At 33.7% G+C, this 20,867-nt stretch overlaps 3 protein-coding genes across 7 annotated transcripts; 1 reads left to right on the forward strand and 2 right to left on the reverse strand.

The window, feature by feature from the left end:
• Positions 1-124: 124 nt before the first annotated feature.
• LOC107423575 (bifunctional protein FolD 4, chloroplastic) lies at positions 125-3,469 on the reverse strand. 4 transcript variants are annotated; one of them, XM_016033154.4, is made up of 6 exons: positions 3,312-3,469; positions 2,449-2,664; positions 1,908-2,233; positions 1,019-1,255; positions 782-949; positions 125-532 (listed from the first exon to the last, which is right to left on the reverse strand). In XM_016033154.4, the coding sequence occupies exons 2-6, from the start codon at positions 2,636-2,638 to the stop codon at positions 362-364; spliced, it is 1,092 nt and encodes a 363-aa protein (XP_015888640.3). In that variant the 5' UTR covers positions 2,639-2,664; positions 3,312-3,469; the 3' UTR covers positions 125-361. The 4 variants fall into 4 exon arrangements, with proteins under 4 accessions (XP_015888640.3, XP_015888641.3, XP_015888642.3 ...); XM_016033155.4 differs by having other exon boundaries at positions 2,449-2,660; positions 3,312-3,467; XM_016033156.4 differs by having other exon boundaries at positions 3,278-3,430.
• A 961-nt stretch (positions 3,470-4,430) lies between these two features.
• On the reverse strand, positions 4,431-16,970 carry LOC107423573 (K(+) efflux antiporter 2, chloroplastic). Of its 2 annotated transcripts, XM_016033149.4 has the most exons (20): positions 14,848-16,969; positions 13,751-13,922; positions 13,565-13,655; positions 12,736-12,872; positions 12,555-12,614; positions 12,344-12,463; positions 11,305-11,373; positions 10,987-11,052; positions 10,112-10,201; positions 9,324-9,428; positions 9,115-9,243; positions 8,238-8,447; positions 7,698-7,847; positions 6,823-6,876; positions 6,667-6,725; positions 6,231-6,297; positions 5,984-6,160; positions 5,440-5,496; positions 4,753-4,827; positions 4,431-4,606 (listed from the first exon to the last, which is right to left on the reverse strand). In XM_016033149.4, exons 1-20 carry the CDS (start codon positions 16,479-16,481, stop codon positions 4,481-4,483), a joined length of 3,648 nt encoding a protein of 1,215 aa, XP_015888635.3. In that variant the 5' UTR covers positions 16,482-16,969; the 3' UTR covers positions 4,431-4,480. The 2 variants fall into 2 exon arrangements, with proteins under 2 accessions (XP_015888635.3, XP_060671544.1); XM_060815561.1 differs by lacking the exon at positions 10,112-10,201 and having other exon boundaries at positions 14,848-16,970.
• A 1,318-nt stretch (positions 16,971-18,288) lies between these two features.
• On the forward strand, positions 18,289-20,326 carry LOC107423571 (peroxidase 65-like). The gene is made up of 2 exons (XM_016033147.4): positions 18,289-18,831; positions 19,517-20,326. Exons 1-2 carry the CDS (start codon positions 18,528-18,530, stop codon positions 20,215-20,217), a joined length of 1,005 nt encoding a protein of 334 aa, XP_015888633.3. The 5' UTR covers positions 18,289-18,527; the 3' UTR covers positions 20,218-20,326.
• The last annotated feature ends 541 nt before the right edge of the window (positions 20,327-20,867 follow it).

A 20,867-nucleotide genomic window follows, 5' to 3' on the forward strand; every position in this document is an offset into this window, starting at 1 on the left:
CTCTCAGGAAGTTGCAGAAAATATTGCCAACAGAAAATGAAGAAACAAAAACACTAACATTTTCTTCAAGGAGCATCTAAAATGTTCTTGAAATATAATTATTCTAAGTAACAAATTGTCTACATCTAGAAGTCAGCAACTACTATTCTTTTTATTTACACTGAATAGAAAACCTTCATTATCAATGTAATTTCCTCTTTTCCCACAATTAAATCATTTAAAAATGTAACATCTAATATATTTTACCATAGGTTACCGGGAAAAAAGAAAAAACAAAACTCCAATTCATAGAGGTCATTTTATGGTGACAGAACTGTGTTCTAATGGAAATTTATCCTCCTCTTAGAGAATTCTGAAAATTTTACTGGAAGTTATGAATCCGCTTTGCTGAAATAAGAGTATTAGAGACAAGCATTGCCACTGTCATTGGACCTACTCCCCCAGGAACTGGAGTGATGGCTGATGCAATCTTGCTGACTTCATCATAACACACATCTCCGACCAACCTGTGACCTCGAGGGCTTTTTGCGTCCTGTCAAAATGCAACCAAAACCGACTTAACCATTAAGTCTTCCAAGGGGAGGTAAAACCAATGCAGCATATTAATCAAATCTTAAGATTTTGTTCTTTTCCAGGAAAAAGTTTCAAACACATATAACATAGCTGATGGTTTCATTTTACATTCACAAGTTTTAGAACAAATGCCAATGAAATTTGTGGCTTGTGAGAGATCAAAGAATCAACAAAGCAAGCATGAAGATAACCAAGAAATCCTCCCCACCTCGACTGGATTGATTCCCACATCAATAACAACTGCACCAGGTTTTATCCAACCACCCCTCACCATATTTGGCTTTCCAACAGCTGCAATCACAATATCTGCTTGTCTGGTGAGCTCCTCGGGATTGCTGGTCCGGGAGTGGACAACACTGACTGTAGCATCTTCCCTCTACCAGCATTAAACAGAAATTGAGCTCTAAAAACAGATAAAGTCACTATTCATTAAATGTAATATTACCTGCAGCAACAAAGCAGCTGGCGTTCCAACAATATTGCTCCGTCCAATTACAACAGCCCTCTTGCCTTTGATACTGATGTCATATCTGCGTAATAGCTCAATGCATCCTTTTGGTGTACAAGGAACAAACAAGGGTTCCCTGTCACGCATGGCAAGACGACCAATATGTACAGGGTGAAATCCATCGACATCTTTTTCAATGCTAACAGCATTGAGGATGTTCTCATCATTCATATGCTGGTACAATACCCATCAAGACCATTTATATTGTTTATTTGTTAAAAAAAAAAAAAAAAAATGCTGTATGTAGCGGCTAATTTTAATTTAGACCCTACTGTGCACTTATACAGTTATGAAATACGGTTCACTTCCAAATATATAGATAAGGTAACAATGTTTCAGATACATTTCCTGACAATCACCTTGCTTCTCCATGTTGTACATCACATTTTTGACAAAAAAATATCACTTTAAAAGAGTTGCAACATTCTTGGACACTAAAGATTCCTAAAATAACTCGAATAGAATAAAACATGTAAAAAATTAAATAAATACATCAAAAACTGAAATAACATCTGCAATAAAATATTATCGAACACATCATGGAACATACAAAACATAGACATATCTGCTATTCTGAAACCAAAACAAATTGAAGCGTGCACCTAAATTTTTAAACATATATCTCTAGTACACAAAAAGAACAAATATATGTGCTATCTATGTAAGAACTATATGTATAGATTGGCAAAGTTGAATAGTAAAAATTGAAAACAGATGCAAAATAAACGGTGTACAACTACAACACAAGAAGTTCTGGTTTTTGATCTTCACATTATAATATGATAACCAAAGGAAAGGAAACGAGACTAAAATTTTAGAAGCATACAGCAGGCAGAGGCAGCTGAACAAGGATGCCATGAACTGAAGGGTCATCATTAAACTCCGAGATATACTTTAGTACTTCTTGCTCTGTGGAATCCTCAGGTATACGTACTTCAAATGAATTAATCCCCACAGATTCACAAACTTTCGTCTTTTGGCGTACATAGGCAGCAGAATCTTTCCTGTTCCCAACAAGTATGACTGCTAATCCAGGAACTACACCAATTGCCTCCTTCATCCTTGATACTTCAGCAGCTATCTCCTTCTGTATTGTCTTCGCAACATATTTCCCATCAATGACTTTAGCTGATTCTTCAGTAGTCAAAGAAGCTGCAAAGATTAATCAAACAAAATATATCAATAAATTGATTAAAGAACATCAACCAACCTGACCAATACCAACTGAGAAATAGAACAATTTCAAATTCAGTCAGTTAATCATTCAATAAAATCTTTCAATGAATAGAAACAACAATGCTTGAACATCATTTATAGGATGTAATCATAAGCATTATCCATCATAGATATTGAAATGAGTACACAACCATTGACAAGGGGTGATGGTGAGGCCGAAAAACAAACGGAGAGGGCTCTGCGAGAGCTGGGTTTTGTTGGTGCCATTAGCCAGCGGAGGGCACCGATGCCATTTGTGGTGTGGAGGAGTGGTCGCCTGGTCAAGGGAAGGAGGCGAGCCGTGGTAGATGAAGAACAGTCTGTGAATATCATTGACGCCATCCACTATTATTTCTAACAGAATCTAACTAAGAGAGACAGAAAGTCAGTCAGTGTCCAATGTTATTTCACAAGGCATACATTTTAACAACATCAAAAATTGATAAAATACAGTACCCAATACAATTTTTTCCTTATGGATAATATAAACTATTCTTAATGCATGCTTTAAACAATCAATATACAATTCCATATTAGCAACAATGTGGAAAGCAAACCCACTCTCTCAATACACTAAACGGCTACTGAAACTCATAAAGCAGGGGGGAAAAAAAAGCAAAAATGGAATTTAAAATGCCCCAAATGTAACAATTAATTCTTTTTTTTAGCATTAGCTACCAAAAATTTAGGCTTCAAAAATTCTGGGGGTTGCTAAAAATCCAAAAAAATTTCTGATCAATGCTCTTTTTGTTTCTTCCTTTATTTTATTTTATTTTATTCTATTTTTACTTCATGTAAGCAAAAATAGATTTTTCGAAAGCCTATATCTATTAAATCATAAGTCAAAAAAAAAAAAAAAATCAGTTTTCAGCAAAAATTAATAAAAGGGTAAAGACAAATATATAATGAAAATGATGATATTTTCTTCCTTAATCCCAAAAAAAAAATAAAATAAAATAAAAATAAGGTGGACAAAAATACCCTCAATTTCAAATAAATTTGTCGAAGTAAGTACCCGAATGAGACCTCGTCGTCCGGCAGTTTCAGAGATGAAGAGCAGTGACCGCTTCTTCTGCAAGGGAGTCTGAAAGTTGACAATGTGCTGCTGCGCTTCTTCTCAACGCGCGGTGGGATACAAATGAAAACCGGCTATAATACTTTAGCCCCTTAAACCCCTTCAACGACGGCGTTTCACTTTTTAGGAAAATTTGGGGAAAAAAAAAAAAAAAATTATTGCCGCGTGGCCTTGCTTCTCTTTGCTGAGCCACGGTAACTTTCAGTTTCTTGCTGACGCAATTCCTAATTTACAACTGTTATTATTTAAACTAAAAATCTCTCTTAAATATTATTATTATTATTTGTTTGAATGGATCTATAAAATATTGTTGCAAAGTAAAAATGTGAAGGAAAAAGAAAAAATTGCTAAGGAAACAGAAACAAAACTTTTCTCAAATTTATAGCAATTTTTCCAATATAAACCCAAGTTGGCACTTGGCTTTTCGACTAAATTCTTTTAATTAGAATTTGACAAAAATATAATAATTTTCGTTTAATACATACAATAATGTTATTTGTTCATTCATAAAATATACCAAAAAAGTTGTTTCGCCAAAGGGAAATTGATATTAGTGAAAACTTAAAAGAAATATAAGACGTAGATTACAGTCAAGGAAAATAAAGAAAATTGTGAAAATAATATAAATTCATAGAGATCCTATATATTATAAATTCTAAATTAAGTGTAGTTCTTTGTGTATCAAGCACAATACAAAAATCATATTAGAACATATTCATGCTAGACTTTTACATATATATATATATATATATATATATAAGAATAAAAAATAAAAATAAAAATAAAAATAGAAATAAAAATAAACTCCTTTTCATCTTAAATCATCACCATATAACCATGCCCAAAATAAGAACCCTCATTCCCCAAATTCATTCCCAGGGTCTAGGCCATCCAACTTTTGATCAAAATTTGATGTTTAAAAGATTCATAAAATCTATCAGAAAAAAGAAACATGCCCATTTAGTCAACTGCTTCTTCTACCCCTTTTTCTTTAACAAGTACATTTTCTGTACAACCAATGGAAAATGAAATCAACTATACAGTTCCTGATTTTCTTTCTTTTTTTTGTTATTATTTTATTTTTTTTACTTTCTACTTTGACATAAGCTTTATATGGCCAGTGTTCCTTCAGGCACTTGATTATCATCTGAAGAATCTGAGGATTGAATTTTGGGTTTACCACTCATGGCCTTTGAAAATCCATAGCCTAGAGAACTTCCGCTCGCTTGACATAGCTGCACACGAAAAACATCATAAATTATTGAACATCGGGAACATACAAAGAGAGAATTGCTCTATTTTCATGATTTCTAATCAAAGGTACACAAGTGAGGCTTTTATCATATTTTGGATATAGAAATACAAGAGTGATATCAGGTACCTCAGTTAGTTCGGCCAGGTGGCGGGACCTAAATTCATTGATGGTTGCTGCAATCTCTGATGTTGGTAGTTTGGCCTAACCAAGAAAAAGTATGGGTTAAGAACATTATGGAAAAAAAAAAAAGGGAAAATAATCATGAAGAAAAATTGAGACAATAGTTAAAACATAGTAGTAAAAGTGTGATATCAGTTTGGAGGTACTCTCAAGAGTCGGCTCCTATAACAGATACAATTTTTATGCAAATTTAAACAGCTTCCAAAATCCTTTATTTAGTAGTGAAATAACCAGAGGAAGATAACATGTTTCACTTGCAAGATCGAAGTTTCAATGGAATAGGCTCTAGCATAAAAACACATGCCCAGTCAGTAGATCAATAGGAATGCAGTTGTCACAGACTGAAACATATAAATCTGGTAGATGGGAGGTGAATGCAGTCATTGAAAAGGGTGACTTTATAGGGGCTTGGGAGATGAATGAAATATTAAGGTAGATGACCAAGAATAGAGGGGGTTTTACAATCTGGTAGAGGAGCCTAACAAGTCAACCATTACAGTTAACATGACTCTCAATCACCAACTACTAGAATCCATCCCACAAAAGAGACATATCAAAACCAGTATTTCCATCGATTTGATACATATGTTGCAAGATACTACACGTATTGTAATAGTGAGTAAGAATTTTTACCTGAGCAAGAACAGCAGCTGCCAACTGTAGACTTGGTTCCAACGTTTCTGGAACTACCTGTAGATTTATCATAGTTAGACTCAACTAGAGTGTGCAACAAAAGAAATGACCTTTTGAAGAAGTATTCCAATTTCAGCTACTTACTACTGTATATTTGAAAATAGTTTTCATATTATTAATTGACTTTTAGCAACAAAATTTATTTTATGATGCTCTGTAAAATTGGAGAACTTGTTTAATATAAAAGTTAGAAGAGTTAAATACTTTTAAAAATATAAGTTAAAAACGTATTATATATCTAATTAAGATAGAGAGAAAGAGAAGAAAAATTGGTGATAAAATAGATGAGACTGAGAAAAGATGGTGGCTCCCACTACTTTTTGGTTTTGGAAAACTGTTTATAAAAAAAATAAAATAAAATAAAAAAGAAGCTCTTTTGTTGGGATGTTTTCTAAAACGAAAAAACAAGAACATATAAACCCAAACCAAATCACCATAGGTTGGAACAATCAATAAGAGATGACAATAGGTGAGAGAATATTACCGCCGTAGCCCCAGCCTTTTCCAAATTAAGGCCATGATCAACATCATGAGCTCGAACAAAAGTTTTTACATTGGGAAAATATTTGCTCAGGGCCCAAACAGTTCTATAATTTGCACCCGGTGTATCCAATGTTATTGCTGCAGCACATGCTCTTTCTGCACCAACTTTGTGGAGCACCTAATCATCCAGTACAAATATGTCAGATAATTAACATGTGCACAACAATTTCTAACCAACTCTGAATTACCTCTCGACTACCAGCATCTCCAAAATAGACAGGAAGGTCCAAGGCACGCCCCATTGCCACTCTATCACTGAGCAAAGGAAACACAAATATCACTGTCTTTTCCTTTCAGGAGAGATGCATTCAAGTCAAAACGTGCATAAAGATCTTTATCTTTAAGGAAACATTGAAGTACAAAACGGCTGTGCAGAACAAGCATTTCATATATTGGCAGGGAGGTCATTTACTTCAGGAACTTCATTTATCAGCACTTTTATATATATTTCAACTAAAATCAAACCTACTTCAATACGTTGTAAATGAAATGATCTAGCTCTAATATGGGAGGAAACAAAAAAATCTAAAACGGTCATCTAAAGAAAAACAAGTGCAACACGGTTTTAATAGTTTATTAGTGCTGTTCTTTTCAATCTTTTACTGATTCAGTTTTTGGGGATACCTCCTGACATCAAGAGCTACAAACGGAATTAGGCGCTCTGAGAGAAGCTGAGCAATTATCTGGGGTGAAAAGGAAAAATATACAGATGTTAAAATGCTAGTTTAACAATGAATGGAAAAATTAATTGGTAAAACAGAAACTTTTAAAATGCAACACCTGGCCAACTCGTCCAAATCCACAAAGAATAATATGATCTTGCAAATCATCTGTCTGCAAGTTTAATCAAGACAAAAGAATCTGATATTAACAAGCCAAAATTACTCCAAATGAAGAAATATTGCGAATAACCATCTTAACCACCCATCACTAGCAGATATCAATTATAAACTATGTGGCTACCTGCACTTATTACATAAAAACTCCACGATCAAGAAACTTTAATAAGAAACTTTTTGTTAAAAAGGACAATTGGCACAGGAAAACAACATTTGCTAATGATCAGTTATAGCAGGCATGTCAACTGCATAACTAAACATCAACTGTCACAATGATTTACATGAAAGTACATGAGTGCCCACGTCATCCAAATTCAAAAGACAAGGGTATGTCACCTAAATGATTGAAGCTGCATTAGGAGGAGACCTCTCCTTACCTCCTAATAGAATACTCAATCCTAGAATAGAGAAATTTCAGGTAAATAATATGAACCACTCTTCCCTTTCTTAATGACTTTTCTCTGTTTAATGACTACCTTTCTTGAACCTACAATAGTGAAGTGGAAAATCCAAACACTACAAGGAGCACAATGTACATACCTATCAATTCAAATATTCAATTTATCAATTACTGCTACTATATATTATGAAGAAAAAAAAACATATGGTCTTCTTTGGTATAATGAAACAAAGTTCAATAACCACAATATAGAATGAGATTGCAGAACATAATATAAACTAAAAACAGTCTAGTTGTAAACTAATTAGAAATTCAAGATCCAACACCATGGCATACATCTTCTAGACACCACAATATGCTGAGAAAAAATAAAACTTACAACTTATAGCAGTAATTTTGTATGCTGATCACATTACCTCACTCTCAACAGGTAATAAACTTCGAACATCATGTAGCTCAAAACGAGATGCGATTAACTGGCCTCCAGCAGCTAGCCACGGTGTGAGGGCCATTGAAATACCCACCACAAGAAACAGCAAAGAAGAAAGTTGAGAAGTCATTATACCCTGCGGATGACATGATTTAGAAAAGTAGCACTAGCAAAAATGTTATTTTTGGTTTGATAACCCATAATAACAAACAATTCAGTGAGCAACTGTAAAAGCAAAAAGTTTGTTACCAATACCAGTATGTTATTGCTTTTTCAAAACTTGTTTTATATAGAAACTTCAAAGTTGTCTCCTTTTGTCTTTTTTTTTTTTTTTTTTTTGGGTTGTGGTTGTTGTTGTTGTTGTTGGCAGGGGGTTCTTAAACAAGATGACCAGTGCTCTAATATGTCAAATGTACAGTTGAACAGAAGCATGACCAGATACGTTATGAAGCAGTATCATAAACAAATTGTATAGGTTTATTGGCAACTTCTACAAGTAGAAAAATATACACGATGTGAAATGCACCTGATTAACAGCTTCACCAAAAGCAACAAAGGCAAATTCTCCACCCGGAGCAAGAAGAAGACCAACTCTTATTGCAGATATGATTGAAATGCCAAATAGTCTACCAACCAAAGCAACCAGGAGAGACTTGCCAACAATTAAGAGTGCCAAAGATCCACTAATGACGGGAAAGTTTGAAACAAGAAGTTTGGGGTCGATGGACATTCCAACCTGCAAGCCCACAAAATAATTGCTATCAATTGCAAAATCAAGATACTGGCAAGATCAATCATCCAGAAATGAAAAGATTGATTCCTACTAAAACACTCAACTGCCATCCTCATTCCAGCATTGTAATATATTGTAATCTTTTTTTCCTTTTTTTTTCTTTTTTTTTTTTTTTTTTGGTTAAACTTATATTTAATAGAATTGATAGATCTCACATAGCTTTATTTGATTAAAGTTCCATAGAATAGCCAATTGATACAGTAACAGCCAGTATATCTTGAAAATCTGGAAGACTATCTAAGATTATGGAGAGAAAAATTTCGCTCTTAAAATGTCTCTCAAGTATTATTACCTTTAGGTCCATAAGTTTAACAAAATATAAAAGAATAAAGTAGAATTTGGATGTAAAATTTGGGAAAGTGACCACAACAAAAAATGAATAACATAAGCTTTACCAAATAAGTGAATTTTGAAATGGCTAAGCTGAAGATAAAAATCTAAATTCATCCACAAGAGAGTTTGAATGTCATCTCTTCATCTTTATGGCATATTATAAGAGTTCAACCACAATATAATTATATAGAATAAACCGCTAAAAAAAAAAAAAAAAAAATTCCTTGACTGCAAATCCTCATGTTGAATACACTTAAAAAATGCCGCCATTACCTACCGTCATAAAAAAAAGACCCAATAAAAGGCCACGATATGGAGCAATATCCGATTCAACCTGTAAAGAAAATTCAGTTTCTGCAAGAAGCAAACCAGCCAGAAATGCTCCCAATGCCATGGAAAGTCCAGCCTGGTCAAGAGAGAAAAGAAGGAAGATATTATATCTCATAGGAACTAATCAAATAATAATTAATAAAATGCAGAACCTACCCTGGCAGTAAGGAGACTAGTCCCCAGAATAACAAACAATGTGTTGGCAGAGAATATTTCTGCATTTTGATTCTCTGCAATTTGCTTATAAATTGGTCGAAGCAGCTGCAAAAACACAAAAATAAATGCAAGATATTTGACATATTTCATTATACGAACAAAGTTAATGCAATTAAAAATTGATCTCTTGATTATTTCAAAAGGTATAAAATATAAATACCCGCCCTCACCACCATATTTTCAGATCAAGTAGGTAACTAACAGGATTCTGACTAGATATTACAGCATTATTTCAGCCTAAAATACTAACCTATCGGTCACTTCCAATCCAATCTTCAGAAAGTATCCAACAGAAGCCTTCCAAATAATTTACCAAGATATACTAATGGCCACAAATAACACTGTCACAGTGGAATGTATTTCTTGTCCAGTCCAAATGCAAACTAACTTTCAGTATTAAATGGATGTTAGCAATCATGATTTGTAACATCAAAAGTTCATTCTATAAATTTTAAGGTTCATTTGATAAACAATTAAGGCCAGTATTTACCTATAAATGCAATTTATAAGTCAGAAAACCAATTAAAATGATTCATACATATAGTGGATACCCACCCAAAAGACACTTCTAAATTTCCTAAACATCGCACACTGCTCCAAGAAAAGATGGGAAAACTGGGGCATTTAATAATTTGTTTCCACCATAAGGTGTTTTCATATCATTTCAGCTAGGAACTCAAATACTTTGTTGTCATCTTTTCAAATGTCATGAATGTACAAAAACTAACCAATCGTCCACCAGCAATGATGGCTGTGATGGCAACTACTGCTTTTACAGCAGCAAGTCCAAGAGCTTCAGCAATGGCTTGAAAACCAATCTGAAAGATACCGCATGAAGTAACTGATTAGTTGTTTATGGCAACACAAGTATTAACAGCAGAACCATCAATCACAACAATAATAAGAGTCAACTACTACCCCCCCCAAAAAAAAAAAAAAAAGCCCCAGTATTTCTTGTGTCACACAAGATAATATAGGCTTCTTTTTTATTTTCTTATTGTCTTAATCTTAGGTTAATCAACATTGTCTTGTATCAAAAAGTCAAGAGTCAACTAAACACAGAATATAACAATGAAGAATGGCGCTAGAAGTTCGGAATTGATTTATGACAACATCAAGCAATTCCAAGAAAGATAAAATTAGGGTCAAAGACTGCAGCATCAATTCAGATCAAAACTGCTATACATCAATATCCATCATTTTATAGAAACATACAAGCTTTATCTTGCCATAATATCTTTTCATCCAAATGATTCAAAAATGTATTAGATTGTTCATATGCTTTCGTAGATGAACTTATCAGGCAACAAGGGAATATGGCAGGCCATCATAGGGAAATAATGATTGTCAAAAGAAAACTTTTACTCATCTAACACCATTTTTGTTATTGAATAAATGTTGACTTTCTAAAAGAGAGAATCATATCAAAACTTCCACCAACTTTCTCACCCCATAAAAACACTCATATACATCTTAAATATTTTGAGTGAAGTGAAACAAATAAGAAAAGGTAATGCCATGTCTGAAAAGATTATTGATTAAAAGAACCGAAGAAAGAGAAAAATTAGGAAAAATGGAACTGTAAAGCGTATGAATTTATTACCCCTCCTTTGGATGAATTTGGTGAAATAAGAGGTATAAGTATAAGCAGAACCACAACAGCCAAATCCTGAAAAGAACCAAAAATAACAGAATTAATAAATAAATCTAATTCAAGGTTCATAGCACAAACATAGGAATACAAATGAATTAACTCGAGGTTAGTTAAAACTTTATTTAATTAACTCGCCATCCTTTCACATACAACTATGTACATGTCTATTAGGACCAGCATTTTAAGTAAATAACTGAAATCTTTTGTTTCGTAATTAACTCATAAATCACAATAGCATGTTCTCCATTTGTTTAAAATTATAATAACCTGGAAGAGTAAGACAGAAAATGTAGCACGACCATGGCGTGATGTGCTTTCACCCCGTTCTTGCAAAACCTGCAAAATAAGTCCATGCAAATTAGTTCATGTGCCTCTTAGAAGGATTTAATTAAGTCATAACCGGTGGCACATCAAAGACGGTAACAAGTGTTTCTCCAACAAGGAGTTTGATGCATCAATTAACCAAATTATTAACATCAAAATTAACTGATATATTAGCGATCTAGATTTATGAAAACTGGTAGATAAATTGGCATTGATATCAATATCAGTAAAACAAGCTAAATTGGCATTGATATCAATATCAGTAAAACAAAGGAAACAATATTTTCCAATAGCCACATTTTTCAAACAAACTTCCATTGTTTTCTCCAGAGATATTTCCAATATTTTTGTTGTTATATCCATAGAGCTATCCACTTTAGGCCAATTCTTACAGATATCAATATTTCATAAAACACATCCACCAAATGCAATATATCCATAATTGAATTGTCTTTCCTCTCATATCTATATCAATAATCTTGTTTTCCATATACAAGGGAGATATCAGTAAGCACATTACATTATTTTTCGTTTTTCATCTGAAACAATACGTATCGTTTAACCCTATGGTGCTAACATCATTTTACCTTACGATGCTAAAAACCATTTATGCATCTATCTTTCATCATTACCATTGTAATTATAATAAAATGCCAAATAAGTAGGTCTGTAAATCACAAAGATTTGAAAAGCCATTAACTTCAAAATATGTAAAATCATGTAGAGATATTAACTATCCAAACTTGTTAAAAGTACTTAACATACTTGATCCTAAGATTAAAGATTGTGGTTTAGACATTTTTATCATAGGAAATAACAATTTGTGATTTCTTTCTTTTATTAAACACAGGATTTAAAAAAAAAAAAAAAAATAGAAAAAAAAAGAAAAACAAAACCAAAAACAAAAACAAAAACAACAAAAAACAATAAACAAAAAAACAAAAATTGTTAAACTCAATTCTAAGTTGCTTATATTAATCACCTGCAAGACAACTGCAGTGGATGATAAAGCCAAGCCATTCCCAATAACAATTGCAGCAGGACCAGGCAAACCACAAACATAATGAGCAACCAAGCCAACCACCACTGCTGTCACCAAAACCTGCATTCATAACAAGCAAATTTATAGATCAATAGTATATACTCATGACAAAACATAAAAGATAATAATAAAAAGGAAGTTTTATAATCACCTGAGCAGTGCCTAATCCAAAAACGTATTTCTTCATGGAACTCAATCTTTCAACAGAAAGCTAGAAAAGAAAATGCAGACCAGAGTCAGCGTTAATTTTTTTAATTAATAATTCTTTTCATTTTTGTGCATCTCAAATGCAAATATAGATAAAGCCATATATATCAATAAATTCAATCCACCTCAAGGCCAATATTGAAGAGTAGGAAAACGACTCCAAATTCAGCGATTGCCTTCGTTCCATGTACATGGCGAATAATAGAAAGGCCATACGGCCCAATCAAGATACCAGCAGCCAAATACCCAAGAACAGGACTGCCTACAAATTGCAGCAGATAATAGACATGCCATCAATGAAAAGGAAAATGATATTTCAGGATATGAGAAAATTTTATACCCAATTAGCACTTAACATATGATGGTTAGATACAAGAAAGGATCAGCATTATTTTTGTCTTAAGAGAACAGCGTTTCTGCTCTTAATAGAACCAATTCAAACTATCTCTAGCAACTTCAAGTAAGAATTTGCTGTCCTTTGATTCATTGGGTAGGATGAAAGGTATAAGTTATAATAAGAAAGGTAGTTAGGTTACCATGACCTCAAAAACTCAAGCTCATAGAAAGTGAACCCAACTACATACATCAAGCTACTATACGAATACATACTGAGAAAGAATATACATGAATAAATGGATAAAACCTAAGAAAGAATAACGATGTATCTTATAACTATTAAAAGCCCATTTACTGATGCAGTGGAAGCTTGTTCTTTGATATGTTCATCTTCTAATAGACACATAAAGCAAGGAACCTTTTGTAAACACTCCCCAAGGAATGCCAAGAGTGGCAAAAGCGCTGCTCACCTATGGACCGAGCCTGGGTTCAAAGCAGGCTCTGGTCTCCTTAAAACCACATCAACATCTTACTATTTATTAACACACCACCCCACCCCACCCCACCCTACCCTAAAACACACACACATACATACATACATATATAGTACTCAGTTACCTCCTGGAATTTTCTGAAATATAGGAACAAATATTACACTGGCCAGCAATAACCACAGCATATCAAAGAGAGACGCCTCTTCCTCATTCACCTAAAAATAATTTAACAGATTAGATAAGGGGGAAAGAAAACACATTAGTTTGAAGACAAAAACTAGAACCAAGTTTGTGTAAAATGCCAGCATGCCTCTTGATGAGGAAGCATTGCAATTAATTTTTTAATTCTTTTAGGAAGCTTCTGCAATTCTCGAACTACAGGCTTTGCACTTGACGAAACTTCCTCAATGCTGGTGGTTATGACATCTGGCTGTTGAATCAGCAGACTACTCCTTTCAGCTCGGATGGTGTAAAAGGTTAACCTGTGATAAATCATTATATTTTGGTTAAGACAACTTTTAGAACTATGTAAAATGTCTAATACTAGGAAAAATAAAAAATAAAAATGAAAAAAGAGTTAAAAGAAGGATCTTCTGGAGAACTAAGCCAGTTGAAAGAAGCTAACCGCTCTTTGACAACTTGAAATTTATACTATACACTAAGAGCATAAAAAAGCAGTGCTACTTTCTGGTTGATCAGTATGAAACATGAACCTGCTCTGATAAATTTCAGCATCTTGTGATAATAGAAGACAAATTTCCACCTACGTAACAACCAAATTCTTGGAGCAAATGAAAAGAAAAAGCAAGAAAAAATTTTTAGAACAACCAACAAGAAGACGATCCTAAAAAAGTTTTCAAGAAGAAGAAAAAAAAAAAAAAATAAAAAAAAAAAAATAAATAAAAAGAAAAACCCCTTCCTCAAGATGTTACATGAGGCTTCAAAAAATCTCCACGCATTTTCATACTCCCTAACAAACAAAAGGATTATTAACTTCATTATCTGTATTTAAACCAGTTTTCAGTACCATGCCCAGTCTGGAAACATGTTGATGCAACTTGCAGAAGAGGTTAATGCAATGAGTAGCTGGATTAGAACAATTCATTTATCTCAAAGTTGTACAGTATGACTGAAACTGAAACATTATATACATACATACATATATATGTGTGTGTGTGTGTGTGTGTGTGTGTGTGTGTGTGAAACATTATATACATACATACATATATATATATGTGTGTGTGTGTGTGTGTGTGTGTGTGTGTGTGTGTGTGTGTGTCTCTCATAGAGTACCAAAATCAAGAAAATTCAGCAAGCATGTGATATATCTTTCTCCAAATGAATTTTTTAGATGAACAAAACACCAGTAGCTGCAGTCATAAGAGAAAATAGCAAATTAATACATACCCTGCTCCACATAGCAAAAGCCCAACAATCAGCTTCGGCCATTGCTTCCTCAAAGACTCCATAACACCGTGGAAAACTGATGCTGGTGTCAACTCGGTACCGTCTACAGTAAAAGAGAAGAAAGATGCAGAAAAGAAACGAGAAGATTTCTTCAATAATGCTTTCGGGGCATTCGAGGGAGTATTCTCTCTAGTCAAATCCTTTTGAGCTTCCTGCTTTCTAGTTTGAACTGCATTCCTAGACTTCTCTTCTTCTACTTCAGATTCTTTCAAAGACTCCAAACTTAACTTTACATTCTCATTATCACTCAAGTCATCAATTTGATTGAAGTCTTCGGAACTTTGTTTGGTTTGTTCTGGTATGCTATCTGGTAAAGCCTTGGGAACCAAAGAATCACCTTCAGCTGTTACATCTCTTTCCCATTCAACAGAAATATCGCCGGAAGTTCCTTGAATTATTCTTTCCTCCTCCTCAAAGGCAGCTGTATTACTCAACATTTGTCCTTGACTTGTTTCAGCGGTATCCACTTGAGAAGTGGAGAGGGATTTTTCTGCTCTCTTTAACGCAATTTCCGCATCATTCACACGTTGTGTGGCCTCAAGTTCAAAAGCAACTGCTTGCTCAGCCAAAAGCATTATGTTTGCTACATCCTCCTCCGCTTTTAAGGCATCCAACTGTGCTTTCTCAGCAATTTTATTCAACCTGTCCACTTCCTTCTGCAACTCCTCCCTTTTACACTGCAACCGTCTCAAATCTGCCTCACAATTTTCCAAATTCAACTGGCATTCCCTAATATCTTCCTGAGCATCAAAAAGAAGATTTTTTTCCTCTTCTTTAAGATCCCTTTCTCCATCACTTTCTTCTGCACTCACTGGAGCTTTTGTAAGCTCTAAAGATTCTAGTCCCACCTGAAGCCTTGCCTCTGCCAATGAAAGAGCCATTGTTGCTCTCTGAACAGCTTCTTTGGCAACACTCTCCTCATTCACAATGTGCTGAATGGTATCGAGAGTTGAATTAACATCATTCCAAGCATTCGTAGCTTCATCCTTTAGTGCTATTGCCGCTTCTGATATTTTCTGAGCCTTTTCCTCAAACACGGTACTATTAATCTGCGCAACTTCCAATTCTCTCATGGCCTTTTTCAGCAGTTCCCTCAATTCATCCACGGTCGGTATTTCATCTTTCTGTTCTTGTTCCTCTTTTCCTCTTGAACCACTCAACTCAGAATCATTAGCGGGGCCTACACCTGAGCTTCCATCTTCACTGTCCAAGAACTCAATGTTTGCACCATTTCCATTTACATATGCTAAAGAATCATTACCCTGACACTGTGACCAAATTGCTCGACGCCCTTTTAAAACCAACGCAGCTCTTGAATTCAAGCGCCACAGATGATCATCATATTTCTCTCTCCCACCACCCAAACTTGAGCGCATGACTTTCGTGTTCCTCTTCCCCAAACATGCTTTCAGACGAATTCTGGAATTAGCCAAAAACTTACAACTAAAATTTCCACTTCTAAACAACATGCGTGAATAATCAAAACGATCCAATGTCTTATAACTCGTCCCTTCCGTACCAGATAACACATTTGGTTGCCGAAAACCACAAGCAATATCCATATTTCCCCCCATGATTTACCCAAAAAAAAAAAAAAAGAAAAAAAAAAGAAAAAGAAAGAAATCCACCCAAAAAAACACAAATATTCACAAAACACTACCTGAAACCCACTTCACAAACTCTCATTTCTCATTGGCCTTTGGTCAAACACCTTGTCAACAAAAAGTGCAAATACAAATACAGATTACCTTCACACAGACAGAATCCAATCATTACTAATTCGATTCATCGCCATTAACAAATACACAACGAGCACAGACAAATTCAGGTACTCAGACAAAAACACATTCAATAAAAAACATAAAAATAAAAAATAAAAGTAAAAATTTTGGGAGAGTAGGTGATGAAACCAATGAAGAAGAACGGTCAGTGAAAGTTAGGGCAAGAAATTAACGGAACTAACAACCAATCACTGTGAGTGTGAGCTGTTTTAGTCCGGCCCTTTTTTTTTTTTTTTTTTTTTTTGGTTGTTGCTTCTGAAAGTATGAGAGAGAGAGAGAGAGAGAGTGAAAATTCCGGCTCTATTTTCTTTTCTGTATTTGGAAGGTGGGAAAATATATTAAAAAAATGGCTGAGAGTTAAAAAATAAATAAATAAAATTTGAATTTACAAACATAGCCTTGGACGGATGATGATATTATGTTATGGGTATAGATATGCCCGTGGGATATTCCTTCCCTAAAGAAATTGAGCTCCAATCACATGTGGGACCGTTTGAAAACTGTTTCGTACACGTCATCTTGTTCTGGTTTACTTTGTTTTTGTCCTGATGTGGGTCAGTGGGGTCCGCGGTTTTAGGGTTGTTCTGTTTTTTTTCCCAATAGGTTTATTTAAAAATAAAATTGATCTAATGGATGACCCTATGGCCGTTAAATAAAAAAATAGTTATAAAAAAGGAAAGAAGGAGCGCATGATATGGAAGGTTTTTTAGAAAAATAAAAACTTTATTTTATTAGAATCAGTCTCTTTTTTTTTTTTTTTTTTTTTTGGTTGGTCGAAGAATCAGTCTATTATACTTGAAATGGTTAAATATGTGACAAATTTTTATCCGTTATATGCAATAGTAATTATTATTTGAATTAAAATCTAAAAAGTTATATAGAATGGGACAACTTTTTGATACATTTCATATTTTCTCTTAAAAAAAAATTCTTATATAAGCATCTTCCATATCAAAAAATATCAATTCTGGGTAAAAAAACCTTTTTTTTATAATGTATATTATGAGCATTTTAAGATAATTTTGAGTAATAAAGAAAATAAAACTTTTCCATTAATTTTTTTTTATTTAATCCCTCACTTTCAGCATCAAAAGCAAAATAAAAGTTTAAGCCAAAAAAAAAAAAAAGCAAAATAAAAGTTATTTTGGACTTTCATATGAAAGGTCTCCAAACCATGTAATTGGTTTTCATATGTGTGTGTGTGTATATATATATATATCTGTAAATATAAATGGCCATGTAATAATTAGTTTTCATTAATTAAAACCAAGTAATCAATTAAATTTTAAAAATAGATATATTGGTTTCAGAGCTTTCCACGCTCAGAAACCTAAATCACACACATCCCAACTTCATCCAAAAATAATAGAAAAAGAGAGTTAAAAAAAAAAAAACCAAAAAACAAACAAACAAAAAAACCAATATGAAAAATCACAAAATTCTACCCACAAAATAGCCATGCAAAAATAGTACGTACACTCAAGAAAATCATACAAACAATATCTCTCTCTCTCTCTCTTCAATGGTGGGAGAGAATTTTTTTCACAAAAACATATATATATGTATAACTATACATAAATAAATAAGGCTAACAAAAAGCCCTAAAACCTCTCCCATCCACAATACTCACCACCATATTCCCCCCATCTCCATTTTCCTCAAACCCATTTGGGATCTGCTTTCTCTTTCCTCTCCCTTTTGCCTGCAATTTTTTCCTTCCAAAGGAGCATATTGGCTCCATTGAGGAAAGAAAAAAACAGAAACTCTTTTGAGGAAGCAGGTCTCAACCCCTTCTTCCTTTCCCTCATCTTTTTTTTTTTTTTTTTTTTTTGGCCTTTTATGTCTCTCTCTATTTCCACCACAATGTCTCCTTTCCCTCTACTTATCCTTCTTTTCATTTCCATTCCATTCGCCCAATCCAAACTCTCTATCGATTACTACAAGCACTCGTGCCCGGATTTTCAAAGAATCGTCCGTGAGATTGTCACAACCAAGCAACTTTCCAACCCTACCACCGCCGCTGGAACTCTTCGCGTCTTCTTCCATGATTGCATGGTAGAAGGCTGCGATGCCTCTGTCCTCATCTCCTCCAACCATGTCAATAGTGCTGAGCGCGATGCCGATCTTAATCTCTCTCTCCCAGGTGAGTCCTACCCTTCAAAGAACTATATAACATTAATAAATAGATAAAACTTCTTTTCACCTGTTTGATATTATGATTTCACAAATTTTTTTTTTTTTTATGTTTTCAAAACACTTTCCATCAAGTTAATAAAATGTTAGATTTTGATTATAAAAGATTTTAGATATTAAGTTTTCAATTTAATTAATTTTAAATATGTCCAGCACTATTACATTTTTGTTTTACTTTTCCATACTTTAATTTTAATCAAGTAATTTAAATCGAGTACAATGAATTAACCTAGAAAAGAATAGAACATTAATATTTTGTATTTTTATTAAACATTAAGAAAATGCTTATGACAAAAACAATTTACTCATTGAAAAGAGGAATATGAGTAAAAGTTTCTATTTATATATATATATATATATATAAATGTATGTAAATTTTCTTTTATCAGGACATTTTTTTCAAGATTTGTCTGTAAAAACTCTATAAACTCGATAATTGAGTATTATACAAAATCTTATACATCACACACCATATGTCATTGGCCATTTCATTGACAGTAGAAAAGCGATATATATATATACACACACACACATATACATACATAAGCTATATATATATATATATACACACATACATACGTATGTATATTTTTAATTGTATTTACTTATCCAAAAGTTTGGCTCCACCCTTTTAGGTGATGCTTTCGATGTTGTAATCAGAGCCAAAACCACCCTAGAGCTCACCTGCCCTGGTGTAGTCTCCTGCGCTGATATCTTGGCTCAAACCACCAGGGACCTTATCACAATGGTGGGAGGTCCTTTCTACAAAGTCCGACTAGGCCGCAAAGACGGACTCATCTCGAAAGCCTCACGTGTAGAAGGAAACCTCCCTAGGGTTAACCACACCATGGACACCATGATCAAGGTCTTCGCTAACAAAGGTTTCAGCATCCAAGAAATGGTGGCACTAACCGGTGGACACACAATTGGCTTCTCACATTGCAAGGAATTCGCTGACAGGCTCTTTCACTTCAAGAAGACCACACAAACCGACCCGGCTATCCACCCGAAATTCGCAGATGCATTGAAGAGAACATGTGCCCACTACAAGACTGACACTGCCATGTCGGCATTCAACGACGTGATGACGCCAGGAAAGTTTGATAATATGTACTACCAAAATCTTCAGAGGGGATTAGGGTTATTGACTTCGGACCATGCATTGGTTAAGGATCCAAGAACAAGACCTTTTGTTGAGTTGTATGCCACAAACCAGAACGAGTTTTTCAAGGCATTTTCTCGTGCAATGGAAAAGCTTAGCATTCTTCATGTCAAGACTGGACACAAAGGAGAGGTGAGGCACAGATGCGATGCCTTCAATTCCATTCGCACTTAAAAAAAATAAAAAATAAAAAATAAGAAAATAGAAAATAAAAAAAAAATTGTTTGTGGGTTTGTGGTTTCGATCTCATGATGAACATGCATATATGTATATGATGATGAGACATATATGTATATGATGATGAGAAAATTTAAACAAACAAAAAAAAAAAAACTATTTTTTCCCTTTTAAATTTCTAAAAGAAATTTTTTTTTCTTTTTATTTATTTATCCTTTCTAAGAGAGAGAGAGAGAGAAGTTTGATGGGTTGATATTATGATGTTTTAGCTAATTTGATCTATTTTTATGGTGATGATTTTTTTTTTTCTTTTTCATGATCTATATAACATATGGCAAATATATATGCATATACAAATATATATGTGTGTGTGTGTGTATATAGAATAACTTTTTTTATTAAAAATTTTATGTACACTTTGGTGAATTTGTGAGTTATAAGAGAACGATGAAGAAAGGAAATAATTTTTTTCTTTTCATCAAGAAGAAAAGAAAAACGAACTAGGACACTATATAATTATGATCAGAAATAGGTAGCTGAGATAGTCTAGTTCATAAGGATATCTCTACTATGTAGGCACCCTAAAACAAATAAAACCATCATAGCTAAAATATTATTTAGAAATAAATTAAAGAAATATTTACATT

This window comes from Ziziphus jujuba, chromosome 3 (genome assembly GCF_031755915.1).
Source record: "Ziziphus jujuba cultivar Dongzao chromosome 3, ASM3175591v1".
Taxonomy (NCBI): Eukaryota; Viridiplantae; Streptophyta; class Magnoliopsida; order Rosales; family Rhamnaceae; genus Ziziphus; species Ziziphus jujuba.

What these genes read in the sequence shown, in the direction of transcription:
- LOC107423575 (XM_016033154.4), bottom strand. Translation starts at nt 2,638, where the DNA reads ATGGCGTCAATGATATTCACAGACTGTTCTTCATCTACCACGGCTCGC. An exon ending in CAGCTGCTTTGTTGCTGCAG is followed by an intron (nt 950 to 1,018) that starts GTAATATTACAT and finishes TAATGCTGGTAG; the next exon opens with AGGGAAGATGCTACAGTCAG. An exon ending in TGGGAATCAATCCAGTCGAG is followed by an intron (nt 533 to 781) that starts GTGGGGAGGATT and finishes GCATTTTGACAG; the next exon opens with GACGCAAAAAGCCCTCGAGG.
- LOC107423573 (XM_016033149.4), bottom strand. Translation starts at nt 16,481, where the DNA reads ATGGGGGGAAATATGGATATTGCTTGTGGTTTTCGGCAACCAAATGTG. An exon ending in TCATTGCTGGTGGACGATTG is followed by an intron (nt 9,429 to 10,111) that starts GTTAGTTTTTGT and finishes GTGTTTTTGCAG; the next exon opens with CTGCTTCGACCAATTTATAA. An exon ending in ACCTGGCCGAACTAACTGAG is followed by an intron (nt 4,607 to 4,752) that starts GTACCTGATATC and finishes TTTCGTGTGCAG; the next exon opens with CTATGTCAAGCGAGCGGAAG.
- LOC107423571 (XM_016033147.4), top strand. Translation starts at nt 18,528, where the DNA reads ATGTCTCTCTCTATTTCCACCACAATGTCTCCTTTCCCTCTACTTATC. An exon ending in TCTTAATCTCTCTCTCCCAG is followed by an intron (nt 18,832 to 19,516) that starts GTGAGTCCTACC and finishes CCACCCTTTTAG; the next exon opens with GTGATGCTTTCGATGTTGTA.